The following is a 26,732-nucleotide window of genomic DNA, read 5'->3' on the forward strand; positions in this document are numbered from 1 at the left end:
GAAACGTAGAAACATATACTGAGAGGTGGGGTGGCGTAATGGTTAGGGAAATAGATTCTAGAGCTGAGAATCTGGGTTTGAATCGTGGGCTGGTTGCTCAACCTCTCTGTGCCTCGGTTTATTCATGCATAAAATGGGGGTAATCATAGACCTTATCACATAGCTGCTGAAAGGATTTGGCAGGATTAAATGAGTCAACATATATAAAACCCTGGAACACAGTAAACTGTATAAAAATGTTCGCTAGCATCATTACAAATCATGGGCAAGGGTGAGAGCCACAGCCAGACACGTCGCAATTTTTTATTTGCAAAATGGGTTGAGAGGAATGGTAAAAGTAACAGTTATAACAGCAAGTAATATGAAGTGCTTTCTGTGTGCCAGGTTCCATGCTAAGCACTTGACATGAATTAACTCTAATTATTAACAATCCTAGAGATTGGTAATAAGTTTTCTTCACCCCCATTTTGCAGAGGGGAAAACTGAGGTCCAGAAAAATGACATGACTTGCCCAGGGTCACCAGGCTATTAGGTCTGTTTCTCTCTAGGGCAAGGCTAGGCATAGGAGCACAGGGGTCCCAAGAGGCCAGACCTCACCCCCCCCCCCCCCCCCCCCGAGAGCAGAAATGTACTGTCTTGTTCCCAGGGGCAGCCAGGGTCACCAGCCTCTTCAAAAGATTTGGCCAAAAGAAAATTCCAGGATTCGTTTCCAGCCAGGCCAGCAAACATCAGCTGGCCTTCCTCTGCAGCGCAGCCTGGCCGGGTATTGCTCTTAGAGATGACTTAAGCCCCAAGGAAAACAGCTCTTGGAATGTAACCGGAGGATATAGGGGTTCATGAGTCATTCCATTCCTCCCCCCTTCCCCTGGTCCTGGACACAATTTATCATCTTCGTCACTGGGTTTTCTGCTCCTGGTTGGCTGGGGTTGGTGGAACAGTCATCCCTAAAAGGAAGTCAGTCTGTTACCAGGTCCCATCTCTCCCTGTCAAAGGGACTGGAGGCAGAAGGACAGACACCGCCAGGACCCAGCTGTTTCCGGGCCTGGAGGAGTTCAGGGAGGGGGTGAGGCCTACGCTGGGCTGGCGGATCACTCAGCGAGGCTGCCTCAGACATCTGCTTGGGGATCCTCTCTTGGGACCTTCTCTACCAGTGAGAAGTCAGGACTCTGCAGCAAAGAGTGTCTATTCCAGAAAAGTGTGGGATCTCCAACCATTTACCCTGAAAGCTGAAGGGAGAAAACAAGAGTTCTTCCTTCAGAGAACAGGGGCCTGGGAGTGGGCAGACAGACAGTTAAGAATACACAGGGTTTTCGCCTTGAAATCCAGAACATTCTGTCTCTACCAGAGGCCTGAGAATTCGATGCCTACAAGTTTGTGGCTAAGGAAAAGTATTTCCAATAGAACGAGAGATCGGGGTAACTTTTAGTTTCCACCCTCTCTTTTCAAGACTGAATTCTTAGCAAGAAATGCGAGTTTTAAAGTGTGGGTAGGCGGTTTTCTTCCCTCGCATTTCCTTTTTGGAGAGCAATTTGGTGATATCCAACAAAATTCAAACCTAACTTTTGACTCAGAAATTCCACCTCTAAGAATTTGTTGTACAGATAAACAGGTATAGAAATGTTTTATCTGTTTGCAAGCATGCTTAGTGCAGTATTGTTTTGAATAGCAAAACACTTCCAAACTCTGAAATGTTTGTTGATAGGGAATTGGTTAATTTTATGATGGCACAACAGGCAGGGCATAAGGTTGTTTAAAAAAAAAAGAGATAAATCCCTATGTGAAAGATACTCAAGATGAACAGGTATGTGAAAAAACATAAACTGCTGAACAGTCTTGACAATGATACTCCAGTTGTACAAAAACAAAACAAGTACATATACTTGCAAAATAGAACATTTTTGATACTATGCTATCATTATATTATTATGCATTCTATTATTACTGTTATCATTGCTATTATAATAGATTACACTATTATCTCTGTAGCCCGAGAATACAAAAGTAGAAACAGGCCCTTACTTTTCAGTTTATATCTCTGGTCTCTTTAAAATTTTTACATAAACATAAAGATCTTTAGCTAGTTTAACTAAAATAGAGGTAATGCTATCAGCTGACTAAACATAAGAGGTAGGTCCCCTGACAGCAAGACACAGCTCTTCCTCCAGGACCTCGGCAGTGTCACATTTAATCCCTACAAGTAACTCCAGGAGGTCGTCATCCCCATTTTACAGATGAGGAAACTGGGGCTCAGAGAGGTGAAGTGACTTGCCCAAGGTCTCTCAGCTACTAAGTGGCACAAGGATTTGAATCAGTTTCTAAATACTAAAGTCCTATTTATAGAATGCCCACTGAGGACCAGGTCCTCCTTTAAGCACTTTGCAAGGATGAATTCCTTTCATCTCCATGACAACCCTCTGAGGCGGTCTTAGTAGCATCCCATTTCACATATAAGGAAACGGGCTCAGAAAGACTGAAGAACTTGTCCCAAGCCACACAGCCAGTGTGTGGTAGGACCAGGCAGTCTGGTGAGCTCCAGAACCCAGAAACCGCCCCCTACCAGGCTTCCTCTAAATAAATGTTTATTAAACAAAGCGACAGATTAGAAAAACTGCCAATACCTTTTAAGACTAGGGAAAAAGGTAAATTATTAAACAGTTACTATTGTTCTGTTTTGTCATCATTGTTAATTATTACTGATGAATGAAAAATAAACACTATTCAGAAAAGTCAGCTGGGTTACAGCAGGCAAAGCATTGGACTTTAGTATTTAGAAACTGATTCAAATCCCTGTGCCACTTAGTAGCTGAGAGACCTTGGGCAAGTCACTTCACCTCTCTGAGCCTCAGTTTCCTCATCTGTAAAATGGGGATGACGACCTCCTAGGGTTACTTGTAGGGATTAAATGTGACATCATATACGAAAGCCCCAGGTGCTGGACATATGTTGGATATGTGTAAAAACGGGAAAAGATGCTGAGGATGGAATAAACTGTGCTTAGAGCATCCTCAAGCAGACCTCCTCTTTCTCAAGCTGCTGAGTTTTAAAAGTAAATTTAAAAACTTATACTCATATATACTCCAATAATCTGGGGAGGAAATAACCAGGGTTTTTAATTGTTCTGGTCCTGTCTCTAGAATATTGATTTAGGACACTTAATACCATCTCCAAATGCCACGCTTCATTTGCATTGGGTCGGAAGCTGGGCTGCCGCGCACTGGCTGTTGATTTTAGGCAGGGACTCGGGAGGGCCTGCAGCCCACCTTCCTGCTGGCCCGTGGCCAGCCCAGAGCTGGCTTCACCTGGGACTCAGGAGAACTGGCCCGCTAAGGAGGCCAAGTCTTTGACGGATTTTCACTGTTTAATTAAAGTGCAGCTGGGGCCTGGGGCCGCGCCGTACCTTTCAGCATGATATTCATCACGGGTTGCACAACTAGCCTGAGCTGAGGCCATTTGGCCCGGGCAGAGCCCAGACTTTGGCCTGGTGTCTCCCTCACTCAGGAGGCCTGTGCTGCTGCCTTTTGGAGGCCCCAGGCTCATTTCCAGGAGCTCAGTTCTTCTCAATGCTGCCTTCAGGGACGGCTCAGAATCAGAATTCAAAGACTGGCCCACGGCTCCAAACAGAGTCCCCGAAGGCCTGCTTCACAAAACTTTATCCCAGGCTGCTCAGCTGTTCTTCAGCAAACACGTCTGTGCTCCGAGCCCACCCACGTTACTTCACGTACTATCTGGGCAGCTACAGACAGACTATTCATTAAAGTCTAAATCAGGGGTCCTCTAACTTTTTAAACAGGGGGCCAGTTCACTGTCCCTCAGACCGCTGGAGGGCCAGACTATAGTTTAAAAAAAAAAAACCATGAACAAATTCCTACGCACACTGCACATATCTTATTTTGAAGTAAAAAAAACAAAACGGGAACAAATACAATATTTGTATTTGCATGTGGCCCGCGGGCCGTAGTTTGAGGACCCCTGGTCTAAGTCATTCAAGTCTTCTCTTTTATTATAATTACAGCAAGTTTCAAATATGCCCCAAAGTAGAGAGGCTAGTACCACAGCAATCCTCCATGTACCCACCATCATTCTATAGCAATAAGCAACTTGTGGCCACTTGTGCCCATCGACACCTCAACCACTCTACTGTGACACTCGAGGCCAGCCCTAGACATGGCATCATGTCATCCATAAACACTGCAGTATATATTTAGAACAGATAAGGGTTTCTTCCTTTTTAATATAACCACACTGCCGTTCTCACAGCCTACAAGTTAACAGTGACTCCTGAATGTCGTCGAAATCTCCGGCGAGTGTTTACATTTTCCTGGTTGTCTCATAAATGACTTCCGGGATCTATTTGACTCCAAACAAGATTCTGGCTCAGCTGTGAATTGTATGTTGGGTGGCTTTCCTACCTCCTCTTTCCTTCCGTCCCCACCCAGCACACCAGCTTCACATGAGGTGCTCCAGGCCCAGGGACACATAACCAAGCTCTCTGCCTCAGTTTCCTCATCTGGAAAATGGGAATAATAAAAATTCCCTCTCTCATGGGTTTATTGTGAAAATCAAATGAAACAGAACATGTTAAAAGCTTAGAACAGTGTCGGGCACACAGTGAACACTCAGTCAACATTAGTTCTCATGGCTATTCTTTTCTGAAATCGGTGACTTCGACAAAATTCCCAGGCACAGCATTCAGGCCACCAGGCACAGTTACATGTGGGAAGAAAACTGAGAAAAAAACCTGTGCAACTCTCCACATTTTTCTCAGACTTTGAGTCACTGTTCACAGTGAGGTGATAGAATGTGCTAGTTAAGAGCAAATCTCTGGAGCCAGACTGCCTAGGTTCAAATCCCATGTCTTCCACTTGAGAGTAATGGCAGAACGACGGATGTATTTGCAAAAACTCATTCATTCCCCTCTGGGCAGACAACTGTACTATGTTTCTTGGCCTCTCTTGCACGTAGGTGTGGCCACATAACTGAGTTCTGCAGTGGTGAGTGGGCAGGAGTGATACCCATCATGTCTACACCTGGCCCATAAAACCCTCCCACTGCAGTTTTGTTCTTTTTGTCACCCACCGGCTGATTGGTGAGGACTCAGAGAACCTAGAGGAAGGCAGTGCCATAAGATGAAATTGATAGGGAATTGGTTAATTTTATGATGGCACAACAGGCAGGGCATAAGGTTGTTTAAAAAAATGAGATAAATCCATATGTGAAAGGTACTCAAGATGAACAGGTATGTGAAAAAACATAAACTGCTGAACAGTCTTGACAACAGCCTAGATCCCTGAATGACCAAGTGGAAGGCAATCCAATCAAGAGATGCCACTGGGTCCTGCTATAAGCAAGAAATACACATTTTATTATGTTAAGCATCTGAGAATTGGGGGCTTATCTGTTATGGCAGCTAGTGTTACCTTAACTAGTACATTATCCTTGACCTTGGGCACATTACCTGGTGTCTCTGTCCTCTACTTTCCTCATCTGGAAAGGGGCAAAGATGCTAATAATACCTATTTCATGGGGTAGTTAGGAAGATTAAATGGGTTAACATAAATAAAGCTACACATTGCCTGGCCCATAACAGCACAGCCCAAGTGCTCATCTCTGATGCCATTACTATTATTGGTTTTACTATTATTTTTTTAATATTTTTATTGATTTCAGAAAGGAAGGAAGAGGGAGAGATAGAAACATCAATGATGAGAATCACTGATTGGCTGCCTCCTGCACGCCCCCCACTGGAGATCGAGCCCACAACCCAGGCACGTGCCCTTGACTGGAATCGAACCTGGGACCCTTCAGTCTGCAGGCCGATGTTCTATCCACCGAGCCAAATCGGCTAGGGCACTATTATTATTTGAAAAGTCATATCTTATCATTAAGAATTCCCACATTTCACTTAAACGTACAAGTTTTAAATCATTATTATTTTCCTGGTGTGATTTCTTTCTTTCTTTCTTTTTTAACAATTTGGGGCTAAAATTGTATTCCAGCCAAACAGTTTCCAATTTAATAATGAAAGCCCATTGCACAATCTGATTATGATGATTTGCTTAACAGGAAATATTTCAGGAACACAGTCATTCCTCAGAACAAAATGCATCTAATACAAGATGCAGCTTGTCTCCGGTGCTCCCCGCCAATGTTAAAAAGATGGGAGGATGAGACTTCCTCGGCTGCACCTCTCTGAGTTAGCGGCCAGCGTTCCGTCCATGCTCAGAACTGAGGAGATGTGCCCTGAACTCTATGGGTTTGAAAAACCAATGCCAAGAGGATCTACAAATGGCCAAAAAGCACACAAAAAGATGCTCCATATCATTAGCCATCAGGGAGTCGCAAATGAGAACCACACTTCACACCCACTGGGATGGTTTTAATCAAAAAGAGAACAGCAAGTGCCGCTGAGGACAGGGAGACGGTGGAGCCCTCAGACACTGCTGGCGGGAATGCGAGATGGTGCGGCCACTGTGGAAAACAGCCTGACAGCTCTTCGAAACAGCAAACCTGGAGCTATCATGTGGCTCGGCAATGCCACCCCTAGGTATCTACCCAAGAGAAGTGAAAACATATGCTCACACAAAAACGTGTCCATGAAAATTCTTAATAGCCACATTGTTATTCTTAATAGCCCAAAGGTGCAGACAATCCAAATGTCCATCAACTGATGAAGGGATAAACCAAATGTGGTATGTTCATCTAATGGAATATTTTTCCATCATAAAAAGGAGTGAAGTACTGATACATGCTACAGCATGGATGAAACTTAAAAAATACTAAGCTAAGTGAAAGAAGCCCTTTACATAAGATTCCATTTATATGCAATGTCCAGAATAGGCAAATCTGCAGAAATAGAATAGAACTCTGGCTGGTTTGGCTCAGTGGATAGAGTGTTGGCCTGCGGGCTGAAGGTCTCGGGTTCAATGCCGGCCAAGGGCACATGCCCGGGGTTGCGGGCTCGCTCACCAGTAGGGGGTGTGCAGGAGGCAGTCGATCAATGATTCTCTCTCATCATTGATGTTTCTATCTCTCTTTCTCTCTCCCTTCCTCTGTGAAATCAATAAAAAGATATTTTTTAAAAAGAATATAGATTAGTGGTTACTTGGGGGTCAGGGAATGGGGACAGGAGGTGGAATGACTGCTAAAGGGCACAGAGTTTCTTTTCGGGGTGATAAAAATGTTCTAAAATTGGCTAATGGTTGCATGACTGGGGGAATATACTAAAAAAAAAAATCATTGAATGATTCTGTTTAAATGAGTGAACTGTATCTCAATAAAGTTACAATACGTTTTTGAAAAGTGTACACTCCTCCTTATGGATCAGATCTTTCCTCGGGGCGTGAGCAGCCACCTCGTCAGAAGCCTCGTGCCCTGTGTTCAGCTCTGTGTGCGAGGGACAGCGCCATCACACACCTGCTAATGAGTCTGACGCTCAGGAGAGAGGTCCTGGCTGGAAGTGTGGCTTGGGGACTCACCAGCACATCCAGGTAGGACAGGAAGTCGTCACCCACACGCCCATGAAAGCCGGCCACCATCGACGCCAACCCTGCACAAACACAGCCGTCTGACACCAGAGATACAAGCAAGGTTGTGTTGGTTTTTTCCCCCACAAGGAGCATAAGCTGGACCATGAATCACACTTCCCAGAATCAGTAATACTGAGAGAGCTAGGTAACAGGGAGCCCAAATTACTTAAATTGATGTCATATCATTTGAAAAGCTGGCATTTCAGGCCCTACAAACTGAAGACAATTACTCTCCATCTGATTCATGGCCCTGGACTCCGGTTTCCCACCTGCTCTAACATCAATTCAAGCAATTCTGAACTTTGATCTCCACGGCGGGATGTCTCTGATTTATTGAAGTGTCAAGTCCCAATTGTGCTAACATCCAGCCCTGGCAGAACCATTATAAGGTGTGAAATCTGGGCGCCCATCGCCCGGGCCAAGTTCAGCACAGCGACAATCAGAAGGAACAAATCAATCTACCTCTCCATGGTCATCATGGGCGCCTTGCAATTCACCATAATGACAGGCATGGAGGAAAGGCAAGAAAAGGGGTCGCTCTGTTCTTCAGGCCCGTGAGGTGCTGGAGGAGCTACTGAGCCCCCCAAGAGAAGCCTTGCAACCCTCAGCCAAGAGCCAGTTGCTACTTCTTGCAAGAGGCCTGTATCCCGAGGTGCTTTCAGTGGAATTGTATTACCCTCCCTCCATGTTCTGCAAACAGCATCCAACGGCTGGTTCCTGCTGCCCTTGCTTCTCCCGGCTGCCATGACTAGCTACCTGCCCCCTGCAGGTCTGCAGCAGCAGGCTGGGAGCAGGCAGAACTCCGCCTTATGGTAAACAGGGAAACCCCTCCCCGCGGAGAGGAAAGTTTATTTCCAAGCCTGGGGTGGAGGGGGATGAGGTGAGGGAGGCAAGACCGAGGCTCCCATGTGAGCATTGGCGTCCACTCTGTGTGGACGGTGAATCCTGAGTCCACCCCAATACTGTGGCCTGCCCCTGCCCCTCACCTGCTCAGCTCGGATCCTGGCATGCCTGCTGAGTGCTGCCAGCCTTTGTCCCCAGGGTTCTGAATCTGAGACCTGCCCTGGACTCGGAGGAGCCTCGCTGGTTCAGGACTCAGGCACCCAGGAGATGCCAAGAGTCCCTGCCACCTCAGTGCCCACCTCGACTGACCTGGAGTGCCCTGCCCCTAAGCTGGTGATTGGGGTTGCAGACCCTCTTCCAGACTCATCCTCCCCTGCCCGCCCCCCGCCCACACACACAGGGATTCCCAGCCTGCCCCACAGCCAAAGCCACGTTGGCCAAGACAAAAACTGCTTTAGAAATAATTGTTTTTGAATTGAGAAGTCAGTGTAATCCTGCAAACGGCAGATTGATTATTCAACCGATGACTGCACCTCAGAAAGAAACAAGTGCACAGCCTGCCCCCGGGTGTCCCTGGGAGTCCTGCCACCTGGGTTTATGTCACTGAGGGAGTAGAACAGGCCGGTAGCCTCGCCCCTCTGCGGTCCAGCATCATCCTCACCCAGGAGACCTGCCGCGTTTTCATGAGGAACACCCTTCTTGGCTCCTCAGTGTCAGGCTGTGTTTCTCACAGGGGAACCAAGGGGCGGTTTCTCTAGATGTCAGAAGAGATAAGGGAGTGAGTGAAGGGAATGTGTATGATTCAACGATGAAAATGAATGCCCTGGACACATCACTCCGGGGAGGGCGTCTGCCTGCATGGGTGACTCCCCAGAAATACTCCCTGGGGGGCTGGGTGATGATTACAGGCTCCAACTGGCTCAGATCCATTCTTAGGAGATGAAATAAGACACCTGCCTATTCACTCCAATGCTGGTAGAGGAAACTGAGCCCCAAGGCATCAGCCCAGCCCACTCGGTTAAAATCCAACTGAAACTCAGAAGGCTCCCTAAGCCTGCCCTTTCTCCGGTCAGCCCGGGGTTCTTCCTTTGGCTCCAAGAACATTGTCTGTCCCCTAAGGGTCCCTCCAACCCTCTGAACCTAAATGTGTCCCATGTAGCACTTAGCCCACTGTCTGTGGTTACCAAGCTGTGGGGCAAATCCAAGAATTCGGAAATTGGGAGGTGGGAGAAAGTGATCAAAGGAAGGAGGGACTTCTTGAGCAAACCTCCTCTAGGTCCCACTCCAGCGCGACAGGTGGTGGTGGCTGTGACTCTCAAAAAAGCTCCAAGGATGACCATTCCCTCGGCAGCCACACCTTGGGCCCTGTTATAAGGAAAAGCAGGCACTGCGTGTGAGACATGGAGCCTTATATAGCTGGGAGGATGGCCATAGGATAGTGTTCTGAAATAAAGACCTGCCTGTACCAGAGCTGACTTTAAACATGTTACTGGCCAGAGTGGAAACCTGCACCCCCCTGAGGCCTCGCCTCCCACCCCACCCACCCCACCCCTTGGGTGACTTGGTCCTGCCAGCCAGGAGCAAACAGAAACTTCGAGTCTAACAATGTTGGTCTTACTTTCAAACAATCTACCAGGAAGACCACCCAGACCCAAAGCAGTCATTTTTCCCTAATTATCAATTACAAAGTATTAACAGTAAGCAAGCCAGTTGTCAGCCTGTGGCCCTATAACTGCACTTCTGGGGCTCCATGCAAGGAAATTATTCTGAATTTAAAAAAAAACCATAAAAACACTTTAGGCAGCATTATATCTAAGAAAAAATAAATGGACCAAAAGAAATGGTGAAGTAAACAATAGGGCATTCACTCAGTGGAATATTATGCACCTATTAAAAGTATATTTGATAACATTTATAGTCACATGAAAAATAGTTACCTTATAATAAATGAAAAGTGATACAGAATACTTATCTAATATACATGGCATACTCGCAATTATAAAAAAGAAAAAAGTTATAATGAAGACAAAGAATAGAAAGAAATAAAAATTCTAGTAGTGAGTGCCTTTGGGAGTTGGTACTTTGCAAGATTGTTTTCTCTTTCAATTTTCCCATAAATCCCATAAGCATAGGCTAATTTTATAATGGGAAAGAAAAAAAGTTTTCATTAAAAATAAAAGAGATGCTAAGTGATTTGGTTCATTCTTCTCTCCCCAGGGGAGTGTGCAGTCGCTTGGAATACTTCTAAGTTCACTGCTTCTTCCACCCACGGCTTAACCTTCCCCTAACGCTGGTTCGAAGGGAAGACAGTGACCTAGTCACAAAGTTTGGCTTTTCTAAGGCTTTGGCAGCTGGTACGCTGCAAGCAAATAGAACTTTCACTTCGTTGACGCTAGGAGAACCGGATTGTAGATGTCCTCTAGTGACCCACACCCGCCACGCAAACATCTGTCCCAGGCCTGAATAAAACTGAGGCAGCTGCAATGAACAGAGCGAGGCAGAGCTCAGCGAAGGCGCGGCAGCCAGCCATTCTGTTCTGTCCTGTCTTTTCCGTGGGTTCTTTTTCGTGAAGTGGGGAGAGAGCTCAGAGGCGGAGCTCTCCTGCTGAGGAGCAATGACAGAGGCCTGGCTCTGACTTCCAGATTTCCTTCACTTTGCAGGTGGGAGGAACTGAAGCCGACGCGAGCTGCAGCCTGCACCTTCCTCTTGTCTCCGCCAAACCTCGCAGAGAGGCGATTTCACCGCGGCCCTTCATTTAAGCACTGGAACGTGAATACCTGCAACACCATTCTGCAAAGCAAGCTTTCCTGGATGGAAACAAAGAACACCGGCCTCAAGGCTCCTCTCCTCACCACCCTGGACCAGTGGGCCTCCTGCAGGCTCAGGGCTGCCCGTGCACAATCAGATTCTAGGACCCGAACCTCTGGTCTCGGGGGCCTACGTGTGTTTGTCAAACAACAGGGCTAAGTCATAATGTCTTCTCACAAAGAATAAAGTGAGCCCTAATCGGTTTGGCTCAGTGGATAGAGCGTCGGCCTGCGGACTGAAAGGCCCCAGGTTCGATTCTGGTCAAGGGCATGTACGTACCTTGGTTGTGGGCACATCCCCAGTAGGAGGTGTGCAGGAGGCAACTGATGTTTCTCTCTCATAGATGTTTCTAACTCTCTATCCCTCTCCCTTCCTCTCTGTAAAAAATCAATAAACTATATTTAAAAAAAAAAAGAATAAAGTGATTCCAGGACTAGGAAGGAGGCAGTTTTATAAAAGACACACACCCGCGCCCCCTTTCCTTGCCCCCCTAGGGCAGTTGAGCCCTGATGGAAGGAATCAGGGGACTAGAAACATCATCCGAGGTTAGAACACAATTTGGAGTAACCTGGGAACTCCCTTGGTCGTCATAAAACCGCCACTGATGGTGCAGGCGGTTAGTTAAGAAGCATTTTGAGGGCACCGGGTGCTGTGCTGGGCACTCGGGGTTCCAATGTGAGCAGCCCACACGCGCCTGTCCTCCTGGAGCCTACAGGGAAATGAAGGGGAGGATGAGGACCAGGGACTAGGCAGAGAAAGCCTCCCTGTCCAGGGGCCCGGGCCTCAGGCAAAGAAATCACTTGGACTTCTTACTGACTTCAGGCTACAGAACAAACTGAAAACTGAACGGGAGGTTTACAACATTTTTTTTGAAGTATTTTATTTTAATTTCAGTTTTTAAAAGTCTTCTGGTTTTGAAATTGTTGTAGAGTTTTCCCCAAGTGTGTTCTTTTATTCCCTGACAGCGAGTGGAGGGTTCTGATGCTTACAAACGTTTACATGAGGATCCCAACCCTGCTCCCGTCCTAATGGCTAAAACGCAATTACGAACTGCACTTGTTAACCAAATAGAGATATTCCATGAGACAAGGAGACCGACTCCTAATATGGCGGTGTCCTTGGGCCGGGGCCCACTTATCCTGGTTTCCATCTCCTCCTCCGACACAGAGGTGCCTTCATTAGTGGAGGGAAGAAAGAGGTCTTTGTGATGATGTCATTCCCAGACCACCCTACCCAGACAATAAAACTGCATCTGAGAGAAGCCGGGCGAAATGAGAGTGCAGAAATCACAGAATACCAGAGGGGAGGGCCCTACGGGGTTCTTTAGCCTAATCCCCGGTGTTAGTAATGGGCGAGGGAAGGGACTTGTCTAAGATTACACAACCAGTTAGTGGTGGGCTATTTTCACCAAGGGAACTATGGGGAAACTCATTCCATAGAAATTCCAGTACCGTTATGTGTTCAATATTACAGGAGGTGGGGGACTACAGGAGGAGGGATTTCACCATCACACACACACACACACACACTAATGGCTGCAAGGCAAGGTGTCCAGTGCTGCCACAGAGGTACAGACAAGGTGGTGTGGGCCACAGAGAAGAAAGCGTCTCACTCTTCCTGGGGGAGCTATAGATGGAATCAAACGGAAAGGGATATCTAAGTTGGGTCTTAATGGCTGAATAGGAGTTTGTTGCATAGGGAAGGGAAGGTGGTCATTCCAGAATATAGAACAGCATGTGTAAAGGTTGAGATATGTTGGAAGAACATGCATGATGTGTTTGGGAAATAAAGAGTGGTTTGGTGACCTGGCCAGTGTGGCTCAGTTGTTTGGGCATCGTCCTGTGCACTGAGAGGTTGCCGGTTCTATTCCCAGGCAGGGCACATGCCAGGGCTGTGGTGGGCTCGGTCCGCAGGAGGGGGTGTGCTAGAGGCAGCTGATCAATGTTGCTTTCACATCAACGTTTCTCTCTCCTTCTCTCCTCCTCTCTCTCTAAACATCAATTTAAAAATCTATTTTTAAAAAGTGGCTTGGCATGGTTAAAATAGAGGTTTCTTAAAAGGAAGATAAAAGAGACTAGACTAACCAGCAATTGTGACGGTCTTGAATGCCTTCCTAAGAAGTCCGTACTGGGGAGATATTATCTTTGTGTTTAAAAAAACAACATATTGGCAAAAGAATGAAAGATGGACTGAATGGACTGAATAAAAAAAGGGCCAGAGATAGGGAGACTAGTGGAGTGGAAAGATAGTAAATTTTAAAAAAATAAACAAACAACCTCAAAGACAAAGAGCACTTCTTGGGCCTTAAATAAGGCAGTGATCTTTAGAAGGTAGAATGAGAAATAATTGGATGTGGGGGGGAAAGGAAGCAGGGTTGGGCAAACTACTGTCCACGGGCCATTGCCAGCCTGCCATCTACTTTGTGTTCAGCCGAAGGCGAAGAATGGGTTTCATATTTTTAAATGGCTAAAAAAGAACAAGAATATTTTGTGACACACGAAAATTATCTGAAATTAAAATGTCAGCGTCCATAACTAAAGTTTTGTTGGAATGCAACCATGCTATGGTCCATGGCAACGAGGGCAGAGCTGAGTAGAGGCCAGAAGCCCGGCAAGGTCTTAAATACGTACTTATTATTTGCCCTTTAAGAAACAGTCACTGAGCTCTGAAATAGAGGATGCCCACAACATTGCAACCTTGGGCGGCTGGTGGGGTGGAGGAGGAGAAGCAGACTTGGGCCAGTGGGGCAAATAACTCCACTGAGGGCGTGCTGAGTTTGAGGAGCCTCCGACACATCCAGGAGACGGTGGAAAGATGCAGCCAGACTACAGGTGAAGATCTGGATTTGAGAATCCTCAGTGGGTCGATGGTCCCTGGAGCTAGGAGAGTAGATGAGATAATCCACAGGAGACAAAGTCACAGAGCAAAACGGGTGAAGTCAGGACCCCAGGAAGTGCTGCTGAGGGGCAAACAGAGAAGAAAAGCCTGAGAAGAAGTCCGAGCAAGAGGCACGGAGACACAGGGAGCCAATGCAGGGTGGATAAGGTCAAGGGACAAGATCATTCTGAGGAAGACAAAGTTGAAAAACGTCAAATGCCACCAAGAACACAAGTGGAATCATGTTGAAAAGAGACTGACTTTGGAGACCTCGGCCAGAGCCACCTAAAGAGAGGGAACAGAACGGACTCTCCAGCTGCCTCCAGGACCCGCACTCTCCGTTTTCCGCATCTCACACTGGCCACTCCTTTGCAATCTCTCTTGCTGGTTCCGTCTCATCTCCCAACTTATAAAAGTTGGAAAACCGTTGGGCTCAGTCCTTGGACCTCCAGGCTCCCCTCCTGGAGGATCCCATTCATTCTCAGGCTTTAAATGCATCCACTCCCCGATGTGTCTCCAGCCCAGACCTCTCCCCTGAACTAGACTCCGAGAACCAAATGTGAACTCAACATCAACACTGGGAAGTGCAGAAGCACCTCTGACTAAACAGCGGCCCAAACTGAGCTGTTCCTTTCTCCCCAAACCTGCTCTTCTGCAGAATTCTCCACCGCAGTTCAGGTCAGTTCCATCTTGTCAGCTGTTCAAACCCAAACCTTGGAGTCCTCTTGATTCTACTCTCCTCTTCTATCCAATCTTTCAGTAAGTCCTATCCGCTATGTCTTCAAACTATATCCAGAATCCTATGCTCACCCGCCTACTGCTACCACTCAGCTCTAGGCCACCACTGTCTCTCACCTGGATCATTTCAGCAGCCTCCTAACTCACCTCCCTGCCCCCTCCATCACTTAGCACCAGTGATCCTGTTAAAATAGAAGGGTGCTCATGTCATTCCTGCGAAAAACCTTCCCAAACCTCCCCATCTCACTCTGACTAAAGGCCCTTGTCTTACAATGGCCTCCAGGATCCTATATATCCTGCTCCACCCTTACTAATTACCCCTGAAACCACACCTACTTCCAAAGTTGTGTTCACTTTCTCCTCTGGCTACAGTGACTTTCTTGTTGGCTCTCAACACCCCAGGTACACCCCAGCCCCAGGGCCTTTGAATTTGCCAATTGCTCCACCTGCAATGCTCTTCTCCAAGATACACCTATGGCTCTCTTATCACTTCCTTCAGGTCTTGACTCAAATATACCCTTCTCAATGAGGCCTTCTCTAGTAGTCCTATTTAAAGTTACCAACCACCTCCTCATCCCATACCACTCTGTTTTCCCTTTTCCTGCATTATTTCACTCTATAGCACTTACCATCACTCATACAAAATACACATATTTTATGATTCTCTCTTTATTATCTGTCTCCTCTACTAGAATATAAGCTTCGTGAGGGCAGGGATCTTTGTCTATTTCCTGCTCCCCGCCAACACCACCCCCCCCCCCGCCCCCCGCCATATCCTAGCACTCAGCACAGTGCCTGGCACAAGTCTGTCTCTCAAATAACTACTGAAAGACTGGGAATAGTGAATCGGGAAGCGACTAGGAAATAAGAAAAAGAAAGCCAGTACATACAATGCTTTCAAGACCTCTGGTGAGTAGCTTAAGAAGAAACCAGTATCAGGATATTTTCTTCAAATGGGAAAGACTCAGGCATATTTACAGAATGTTAGGAGAACAGGGCAGCATGAAAAGGACTGAGGCTATGAGAAAAGGGTATCTAGCTATGCCAAGTCTGGGAGAAAGGGGAAATGAATGGCCCCATGAGCAAGGGGAAGGGGACAGCCATGGAAGGGATAGGGCAGGAAGGGAGCGTGAAAGGAGAGGTATAGACAAGGGGGTTGGGCGGGGGGTGCTGAAGGAAAACTGAATAAGCTCACACCTGGTACTCAGTTTTCTATCTCAAAGTCTGGGGAAGAGCTTGCGTGGTGAAGGTACGAGGAGGCACTTCAGAAAATGAGAACGCAAGCTGATTCGGAGAGAAGGATGGCTCAGCCATGCCGAGGGTCCTGCTCACTCCAGAAGCCATAAATCTGTGGCAGAGTTTGGGAATTTCCCCAGTCTTACTGGACAGCCAACAAGAACCAGAGTGGTAAGTCCTAGGATTGTTAGAAAAATTATTTAATTAAAGCCCTTATAAACACTTCAGACTCTAGACAAAATGAAATCTCTGAGAAATAATAACTGGGTAAATGATAGGAATAACCATAACTGCTGACCCAACGTAGGGCACCTTCAGCTGGCAAATACATTCAAGATGGTGTTCATGGGAAGAGCAAGTCTTGGGGACAGAGCTGGAAGAAGCAAGGTGAAAAGTAGCCCCTTGGCAAGTGGACTCTGAAAGGCTAGTCTAAGAACTTCCACACGCGGGCATATCTGGCATCAATGGGGACTGGGAACCCCAAAGAGAAGATCCACAGAGAAAACCAAAAGCCTCTGTTTCCTTAAACCAGCAGTCGCCAACCTTTCAGACTTCACGGACCACTCTGGCGACAGCTGCTCTAGTGAGCTACAACTCACTGGAAGGGGCCCAGGTGTTTTAAGTGCTGAAATGTGACATTTTGGAAATAGAAGGATCTGACTTGCAAGAAAAGATCCCTAATTTCCAAAGGAACCCAAACAATTCTTACATGGGCTTCATACAGTCATGGGCTACCAGGCTATTTGCAGAACCTATGAAATCGTCTACAGTCCATAATGAAAAGACTATGTCAACATGTAAAGACTGTGAAATTAAAAAAAAAAAAAAAAAAGACTGTGAAATTGAGCTGTAAATTTTAACAACTATTATTTGTGCCATGTTATGCATATTTATCTCATTTAACCTCACAACCTCCATGTAAGGAAGGAATTTTCATTCTCATTTTATAGATGAAGAAACAAAGGCTTTGAGGGATTAAGACACTTGTCCTAAATTATAGCAATAAATAAGGAGTAAGAGCAGAAATCAAACCGAAAATTGGCTAATCCCAAAGGCCATACTTTTAACTTCTATTATCTCTTGCCTCTCGAATGCTATTTTTTTTCCTTATGAAAACACTGGATTGATGACTAGTTTCAATGTATTCTTATGAGACTTATAATCATTCTATGATTATGCTAGAAAGTACTCTTAGGAAGGCACATCTATATATATGAAAGGCTAATATGCTAAGCGCCCCTCCTACCATCTGGCTATGACACACACTGACCACCAGGGGGCAGACGCTCAACGCAGGAGCTGCCAAGCTGCAGTGACTTGGCAGCAGCGGTTCTCGGTTCTCTGGTGATGCATCCCAAAACCAGAGAGTAGGGAGCCCAATTCCTCATGTGGCCTAGCAATTCCACTTTTGGCTGTGGGTTATGTTGTTGCTGGGGCACTGTCGCCCTGAATCTGGTTTACTACACACTTGCTTTCGCATTCCACACCCTGTACAACAGCAACTTTGCAGAGTGCCCTCTCACACTCCGGGACCCCTCAGGAGATATCAGAGAGCCGGTTTTGGCCTGACCCCCGCAGGCCAGGCTGAGGGACCCCGCCTGCTGGAGGGACCCCACTCACTCCGCAGACACCCGGGGAGGGACCGTGGGAGGTTGGCTCCAGGGTGTGTCTGGCCCATCTCAGCCAGTCCCGCACCGCCGGCCACCTTCTAATTAATTTCCTTTCAATGTGCAGGAATTGGCGCACTGGGTCACTAGTTTTTATATAAAACTATTGACTTTAATTGCTAACTAACATGTATTATGTCCTTCCAGTCTTTGTGTACTACAGTGGGGCACAACAGATATCAAATGAATGATAGTCCTTGGGCCAGGAAAATTCTATGCCAAAGCACTGAAATAATTTGTGGCTAGACCGACATCATGATCTTGAGGAATCGTGAAGGGAGGGAGGTTTTAGAACACTAGAGGTAAAGTGGAAGAAGGCAGTTTCTGCACAGCACAGAGCTGTGAGATTAGGCATGATCGGAGCAAGATCTGACCGTGCTGTTACGGGAGTGATGGCTATTCGCGACTAGCAAGGTCAAGCACTGATCACGGAGACCAGCACACCCTCACCAAGTGCAGGTCATTTCAAACCCTCCCCACTGCCTTCTTTGGCTGGGCTCAACAGCAAGCAGCTGGAGCTGGTGCGGGCTGGCCCTTTTAGGAAAAGCATGCGCTCTTCAACGTACCCATTTACACTGCCTGGATTAGCTAACAGCCTGGATGACAGAATCAGGACTTAACAGTTACGTGTAACAAGGATTAAAAGGACCTTGCACTTGGTTTAACAAAACCCAATGGAGTAAACCTGAGATGGGGAAGGGAATGATTTAGGAGCAACAGACATAAAGATGTCTTTCAGCTGATAATCTCCATGAGCGATTAACAGTGTGATGTAGGTGGCCAAGTGAGTAAGAGCAGCCTTGGCTGCCTTCATAGAACGCGATGTCCACACTAGAACCAAGGAGGTGACAGCCAAGGCAGGCTGCACTGGTCTACATACTGTACTACGTTGACTTCTGGGCAGCTCATTTGAGAGGGTCTGTTATTCTCCATTGCCCTCCCCCGCACCCCCCCCCATGATCTGTTGTCCACACTGCTCTGACCCCTACATCACCCAGAATCCCTTGTTCTGGTGACTTCCCACTCGGCCCAGCCAATCCGAAGGACCAGCGAGAGATTCAGGGCGAGAAGAGAGAGAACATGCAGAGCTCGCTTGTGCCCGTCTCCCTGCTCCAACCCCTCCCCGTTTCTGACAGTGGCTGTGTCCCTCTGCAGCTGCATTTCCTGGCAGGCAGCTCCCCTTCCAGAGCTCCAGCTCTCAGTGGGTTCTGGTGTGCTCCCCTCATCCCTTCGGGGCTAGGGGTGGTCACAGTCCCCCATCCCCATCTGCTGCTGGTCCCTGGATTCCTCATCATCCCTCTGGGTTCCCTTAACCCTGCAAACACCTCTGTGAATGGTCCCTCCCTACATTATTTTCGAAGTCCCAACTAAGTTGACCTTCTGTTTCCTGTGGGGACCCTGAGTGAAATAGAAGAGGTAGGATGGCAGCAAGCCATAAAATCTTGTCTGTGAGGATCACCTATAGCAGTGGTCGGCAAACTGCGGCTCTTTGGCCCCTTGAGTGTGGCTCTTCCTAAGCCTTAGGAGTGCCCTAATTAAGTTAATAACAATGTACCTACCTATATAGTTTAAGTTTAAAAAATATGGCTCTCAAAAGAAATTTCAATCGTTGTACCATTGATATTTGGCTCTGTTGACTAATGAGTTTGCCGACCACTGACCTATAGGAACAGAAATGTTTGGCTTGGTGAGGGGACATAGGCTAGTCCACCTGATAAAGTGAAGGGCCACCATCAGACTCATTCTCCTGGCTCCATGAATACAGAGACCAAGTTGTTACTTTTACTGCGAAGTAAACTTTTCTAAAGAGTTGGTTGGCAGAGGTGGGGCGAGCCCTCCTGGGAGGACATGAGCTCCAGAAATTCTGACTTGCCCAGTCTTAAGCTAGAGAGTCCCTCTCAGGAATACTGCAGGAAAAAGAAGGGAAGTCTAGAAAAAGACTTGCCAAGTCAGGATCTCATGATTTGCTACCAACTGCACACTATACTCAATGGTTTACGAAAATAACCAAATAGGGGAGAACATTTGGGGGGATGTTTTGCAGTTTCTCACTTAAAGATAAAGAATGGAAGTCCAGCCCCCAGTGTCAACTTGGATAATTCTCAACAGTGAAGTTCTTTTTTATGCTTTAGTTTTAAAAAATATTTTTACTGATTTCAGAGAGGAAGGGAGAGGGAGAAAGAGATAGAAACATCAATGATGAGAATCATTGATTGGCTGCCTCCTGCTCGTCCCCTACTGGGGATCGAGCCCACAACCCTGGCATGTGCCCTTGGTCAAATTCGAACCTGGGACCTTTCAGTCCGCAGGCTGACGCTCTATTCACTGAGCCAAACCAGCCAGGGCTCTTTTTTACGCTTTAAAGTTACTCAGGAACATGAAACTTTCTTTACATCTTAGTAGCACAGCCTTCAAAGGGGTTATTCCCACACCACTGAGCAGCCTATGAAAAAAAAAACTTAACCAAGCAACTTCTACCTGCACATCTATCACTAGCTTCTTCAGAACTGTCACTTCATTTTTCAAATCAAAAGCCAAGATGCGAGTTCTGCCCATGAGACAAAATATTTTACAGGCAAAGGCAAATTGTCCCGGAAAAAAAATAAGCGCTTCAGTTCACCCGGGTGGGAAAAGGAAATGGTTTTTGCAAGAGCTCTCAACTCCTGAGTTCACAGAAGGGTCATGGCCATGATGCTAAGTGTGTGCGCCTCACCCTGGGGGACCGCCTGGAACGCCAGCGTTTCACTCATTCATTCAGCAAACATTTGATCTTGACCTCCTCATTAATAGAACCCCACTGGGCCCTGGGGATGGGCAAGATCCAGAGAGACCAACGCTGCACCTGGACTTCAACAAACAACCTGATTTCAAAGACCAACGAAAGGCAAAAAGTGAGAGTGAAGGCGCCCAGAAAAGTTTCAGCAGAAAGTTGAGAAATGCCAGCATTCGGGCGCCTAGAGGGCGGGGACCTGGGGCCTACATGTAGGCAGACACCGCCTCCTGGCTGGCGGGCCGGCCATCCTGGGCCCTCCGGCCACGCGGCCCTGGCCCTGGCCCTGGCCCTGGCCCAGAGCCGGCGTTGCCTGGTCTCAGGCCCGGCTGCTCCACCCCGCGCCTCCGGGGCCTGGAGCGCAGCGCCCGGGCGACCACCCGCAGGACGATGGCGCAGACCGCGGGGCGCGCCTGGCCCGCCACGACCAGCCCGGGAAGCGCGCGCACGCGTCGCCGCGCCCCTCTCTCCGCCGGGCACACGCGGCGCGCCCCCGCCCGGCCGGAGCCCCAACCCCGCGGACCCCAGCCCCCGCCGCTCCTGCGGCCGCGCCCCACTCACCCTCTTTGGCTTTCTTCCTCCGGGCCAGAGTCCCGCCGAGTTTCCCCAAGAAGGAGTCATCTTTCTTCCGGGATGGGGGCGACTTGGGAGTGGGGGACTTGGGGACCGAGGGCGACTTTTGCGGGGAGGAGGCCATGGCGGTGGAGCGGACAGCCGCGGGCCGGTCGGGACGCGGAGCTGGCGCTGGGCGGGCGCGGCGGGACTGAGGCTGCGGCTTTCCAAACGGAAGCGGAATTATTCCAAGCATTTAAGGCAGCTCACGCTCGCCTTTCCCTTCCCTCTCTCCCTCCCTCGCGCCGCCCTCCGCCCTGCGAGGAGCTGTGCGCTCGGGCCCTCGCTCCAGGCAGGCCTGCTCTCTGCGCCCTTAGGCTGCCCAAAGCTGGGAGGATGCCCCAAATCTGCTCCTTGGAGGATGTGCAGCCTTGTCTATGTTTGTGTGTGAGTGACCCTCCAGCCTGGGAGCGCTGGAGCCTGAAAGCCTCATTTCCCCTGGCTCTGCACCCAGCACAGATCCTTGCACAAATGCACGGTTCACTGGTTGCTGAACTTAACCCACCTGTTACTCTGTCTCCCAGGGTCTTGACTCAGCTGCTTGGTGAGGTGCTTGCTTTACCCCAGCATTTCTACCTCTGCAGTTAATAGGCCCATGTCTTGTGCCCAAAAGGGGGTGTGGAAAGAAATCGAGCGAACCAAAATGTGTTTAGGCCCCACCAACTGGGCACATCTGACTGTTCCTGCACTTAGCCACAGCTGTGCCGTAAGTGGGCACATCCTACCCCCTCTTCACTCCATATCCCAAACGGAGAGGTTTGAAGTTCATAAGCACAGGGCCCAGGCTTCTTATTCTTAGAGACATTCCTGCTTCTAGCAGTTCAATGGCTTGTGCAAAGGAGGATCCCAAATGTTGGTGTAAACATGAATGGGAAGGTACAATCATGGCATCCTGTGAGACAATGACCTCCCCCCCCCCCAAAAAAAAAAAACAAAAAAAAAACCCCAACTTATCCCACCTAAGTAAAATCAACAGAATGACAACCAGACTCATTTGGGATAACAGGGTGCCCTTGACATAATGTTTCAAGGACTCATGCGGGAAATGATTAAAGGGCACGTTTTATTGAGCTTGCCGCTTTAAGTTCTCACTTGGGCTCTTCTGTCTGTCTCTTTCACAAACACACACACACACACACACACACACACTCACACTCACACAGCCCCTTAGCAACTATGTTTCCTCCAAATAGCTACAGCTGAGTGACCTGACCCAAAGAGCTGCTAATGCTTGACTGGAGAGCGGCCAATAAGATGGTCTTAATCAAGAACCTGAATTAGTTTAGACTTGTCAGAAGTTGAGAAGTTAGTGATGATCCCGCAGACTTAAGATTGGGTGTCCATTTTTAGCCACATGCTGATGAGCAGATACCAAAAGAATGGAGCAAAGTAGTGGTCTCAAGAAGACTAGTGGTCTGAATAAAGAAAGACCGTGGCGAGTAGCTGCCTGGAACTTGAACCCCTTCCCCGTGCCTACTTGCCCTCCGCGGCCAGCTGTGTGTCACTCCGAGGACATGTTCTTCAACTTTTTTAATAGTTCAGCCACCTTTCACCTGAGCTAATGAGGAAACTAATAAGCTGCAATTTCTGAGAACAAAAATGTAACTAACAAGATGATCAATAGATTAAGCAGAATATGTGTTCATTTGATCTTTGCTGAAAAGTCCAATTTTTTGAAAATTATACTTGAGCTCATGCCTCTTTCAGGAAGCAGAGAAGTCATGAGGACTGCTAGAACTTTCGCCCAGAGCAGGGGAAGATTACGCCCCCCTCCCATCCCCCACCCACCACCCTGATAAATTGCAAAAAGATGTTGAGAAGCAACATAGAATTGTTTTGATTACATCATTATCCTACTTGTTCAGGATATTAGATACATGAGGACATCTCCAAAATCTGGTCTCCAGCCCTGGGAACTTTGTCAAGGAATCATGAGAAGCACAGCTCAATAGCTATGTGCTCTTGGGCACGTTTACTCCCGTCCCGAGGCTCTATTTCTTCATCTACAAAATGGAAGAGAAGAGAGGCTCTCCAACCTGATTGTGCATCACAGTCCCTTAGGAAGCTTGTTGCAAACATTCTCAGGCCCCATCTCTAGAAATTCTGGTTGAGTACATCTGAGATAAAGCCAAGAGATGGGCATTTTTTGAACAGGAATTACACCAGGTGATTTGTATCCACGTGCTCATGTTTGGGCACCTAAAACCACTTTCAGCTCTAACATTCCCTGGTGCTCTATTCTTTACCAATTGCTGATACCTTGTGCAGGGCTTAGGTCCTAAATATGGCACAGTCAGAATTACACATGTAGATCTCTCAAATTGCGCATGCGTGCTTTTGCGTACACAGCCCTCTTTGGCAATTTTTATGCACATTAAAGTTGAAGTCACTGGGCAAGATTAAAAGGCGGAACAAACAAAGGAAAGTCCTGATTGTTGAATGCTGGCTCCCAGAAAATACCAGCAAAACAAGCTGTGGAGAAGGCAAACCTGAGTTTATTGTACACGGCGGTAAGGAGGGCCCTGCCTTCACAGCTTAGTAACATCTTGGGCTGAGAAGAGCGGGGCAAAGTCGGGATCATTGCAAGGTTTTGGAATCTGGTTTTAGGCAGGTCTTTCCTGTAGGCGGTGCTTCGTTCATTTTCACTAAGGATCGCGATAAAATAGTTCAGGATCAGTGGTCACAAGCCAGGACTTTCAAAGAGTCTTCGAGGTTAAATAGTCTTTTCAATGCAAACTATTGAAAAGTTTAAGGGTTTTCTGTTTGTTTCCTTGAGATTCGAAGGTAAGTTCTTGAAAATAACAATAAGGTTATGTAGTTATGTGTCACTTTTATCTTTTATGTATTCTGTGGAATAAAGTCTGTGGTAAAGACAGGGGATGGTGAAGTCTCGTTAATGTGGACAGTGAATGGCTTCCAGGGCCCAGTGTTATGCAGGTGTCCCGTTATTCAAACCTTTCTGCCTCTGAGTAAGGTAATTATTAATCCCTCTCGAGAGGCCCAGGTGGAATGGGTGGTAAATTATGAGTCAGTGCTACTCAAAGTGTAGTCTGAAAACCAGTATTTTTCTGCAAACTGTGTTATTGGTCCTCAATGGTATAAATGTAGAAACCGAGAGTGTTTAGAAACTTTTAGCCTGGCCAGTGTGGCTCAGTGGTTGAACATCAACCTATGAACCAGAAGGTCAAGGTTCAATTCCTGGTCAGGGCACATGTCCAGGTTGTGGGCTCAATTCCCAGTGTGGGGCGTGCAGGAGGCAGCCCATCAATGATTCTCTCTCATCATTGATGTTTTTACCTCTCCCTTTTCCTTCCTCTCTGAAACTAATAAAAATATAAATATTTTTTAAAATAAAAACTTGTATAATTTAACAATATAATTTTATATCAGTTTAATTTAATAATAAAAATTGGAAGCTTATATTTTGCATGTCTTATTTTACTTTTCTAATAATTAATTTTTTATTATATTTTACAAAAATAGTGGTCTATGATGGATTGGTTCTTCACCATAGATTATTTGAAAAGCAATGTTCTAAACTGCTCCAGTTTGCTTACAGTTTAAATACTCTCTTTTGATATTATGCTTTTAGATTCCTTATGGATGTGAGGTGATCTGCTTTTTTATTCAGGAGATTAAATGAGATAGTATATGGGAGAATTGCCTTGCACAGGGCCTGGCCCTGAAGTAGGCTGAGTTGAAACCTATAGTGGGGCCTTTACTTACGAGTTTAATTCGTTCCGAGACCAAGCTCGTTAAGGAGCTCATTAACTCAAATTACTCTATCAACTCAATGCAAAAAATCTGCCGAGAGACAGGGGACACTCGTAAGTCAAGGCCCCACTGTATTTTAATCAGGGACACACATCGCACACTGTTCTTCGGTAAGATGTAGAGGGGCCCACACCAGCTTTCTCCCGTAAATTGGTATTTACAGTGATGGCACCAATGGTCAGCTGCCTTTCTCATGCTTGGTCATCAGTCTCATCTTACCCAAGGCTTAGCTGATAAGGACAACTCCTAAGTTAATGTGCATTGAGTGAGACTCTGCTGAGTCTCTAGTTTACTCTGTTTTTGAAATCTAGGCCCAGGCGTGTATCAGGAGATACTAATCCCAGGTTCCAGTCCTGGCTCAGGAGCTGGTGACCGTGGACAAATCTCTGCCCTTTCTGTACTTTCATTTCCATCGTCAGTGAAGGGAACCCAGGCAGTTCCATATGACCAACAATTACAATCCAGGTTACACCCAATAAAAACGAGTACATTTGTGCACCCAGATACACATTCTAGAAAGTTCACAGCACCACTATTAACAGTTAAATCATAAATAAATTGTGATAGTCACACAATGGAGTATTATAGTGATGAGAACGAACGATTGGCAACTACAAGCAACAATAGGAATGTATCTCACAAGATAATGTTGAGTGGGAAAAGAGCAGACACAAAGGACATATACTCTATCATTCTCTTTGTAGAAAGTTCACGAAGACAGGCTAGTGTGAAGTCAGGATAATGATCAGCCCTGGGACGGTAGTGATGAGAATAGGTGGAGGGGTGGGAGGCATGAGGGAGGCTACAGGAGCTGCTCATGTTCTCTATCTTGATGGACAGGTACTGGTTCCATAGGAAGATCCACTTTGAAAATTCATTGAGTGTGCATGTAATAATTAGAGCAATTTTCTGTATGTATAGTGTACTTCAATAAAAATTTATAAATGTATAACAAAACTGTTTAATTTTTAAGCCTGGCCAGTGTGGCTCAGTGGTTGAGTGTTGACCCATGAACCAAGAGGTCACTGTTCAATTCCTGGGGGCATCTGCCACTTTCAGAAGAGGAAGGTTAAAATAGCGGGTTAGGTCATACTGGCGTAGGATGGGCACCGAATCCAGTAAGACCAGTGTCCTTAGGAGAAGAAGAAAGTTGGTGGCCACTGGAGTGACAGGAATGCCCGGGGCTACCAGAAGCTGGAGGAGGCAAGTGACTATCCTCTAGAGGCTGGGGAAGAAGCAGTGCCCAGCAGACACCTTCGTTTTGTACTTCTAGCCTCCAGAACTGTGAGATAATAAATGTCTGTTGTTTTCAGCCGCCTAGTTTGTGTACTTTGTGACAGCCACCCTGGAAATGAATACACCATCTAAGGAAGAAAACAGGAGCCCCTGCAGATCATGAAGAGGGTTTTACAAAGGGTCTGGATCCCAATCAATAAATGGAGGTTGTTTAACCACATCAAAGCAGCGGGGGTTGGCCAGGGGGTGGGGAGAAGCCAGCCAGAGCCTCTTGGGCACCCCTTTGATCACTGAAAGCAAGGTGTGCTCCTCGGGATGAAAAGGATGCATGAGAGATAAGATGGCTCTGAAGTGAGAGTCTTAAGTGAGAATTCTTTTTGCACGCCCCCCCCCCCCCCCCCCGCCCTTGGGAACTCTGGGATATTAGCAGTGGCCTTTCAAAGCCAGGCTGCCAGTCAGCGTGTCCTTCAGAAGTCCTGCTTGCCTGGACTAAGGCATCCAGAAGGCAGCGGGAAGGGGGCAAGGGCTTCTCTTGGTGGGCAGAGAAGGCAGGGGCAGGGGAAGTTGAACCACCTCAGCCTATGACATAGCGACCTGAAGGTGGGATTGTTTTTGAAGATCACACAGGATGATGCCATTCAAATG

At 47.1% G+C, this 26,732-nt stretch overlaps 1 protein-coding gene and 1 long non-coding RNA gene across 2 annotated transcripts in view; one reads left to right on the plus strand and one right to left on the minus strand.

Annotated features, from left to right (window-relative positions):
* The window catches only part of PARVA (parvin alpha), a 141,856-nt gene extending 120,586 nt beyond the window's left edge, over positions 1-21,270 (minus strand). The window contains exon 1 of the mRNA XM_070425258.1: positions 21,027-21,270. Within this exon, the coding sequence (XP_070281359.1) occupies positions 21,027-21,162 (136 nt within the window). The 5' untranslated portion in view covers positions 21,163-21,270. The remainder of the gene's footprint in view (positions 1-21,026) is intronic.
* LOC139017202 (uncharacterized) overlaps positions 1-26,732 on the plus strand; it is a 425,767-nt gene that overhangs the window by 220,808 nt on the left and 178,227 nt on the right. The gene's annotated exons all lie outside the window — the stretch shown is intronic.

The sequence above is a fragment of the Myotis yumanensis genome, unplaced genomic scaffold, assembly GCF_028538775.1.
Source record: "Myotis yumanensis isolate MYYU_CA2020_CCGP unplaced genomic scaffold, mMyoYum1.0.hap1 SCAF_10, whole genome shotgun sequence".
Lineage (NCBI taxonomy): Eukaryota > Metazoa > Chordata > Mammalia > Chiroptera > Vespertilionidae > Myotis > Myotis yumanensis.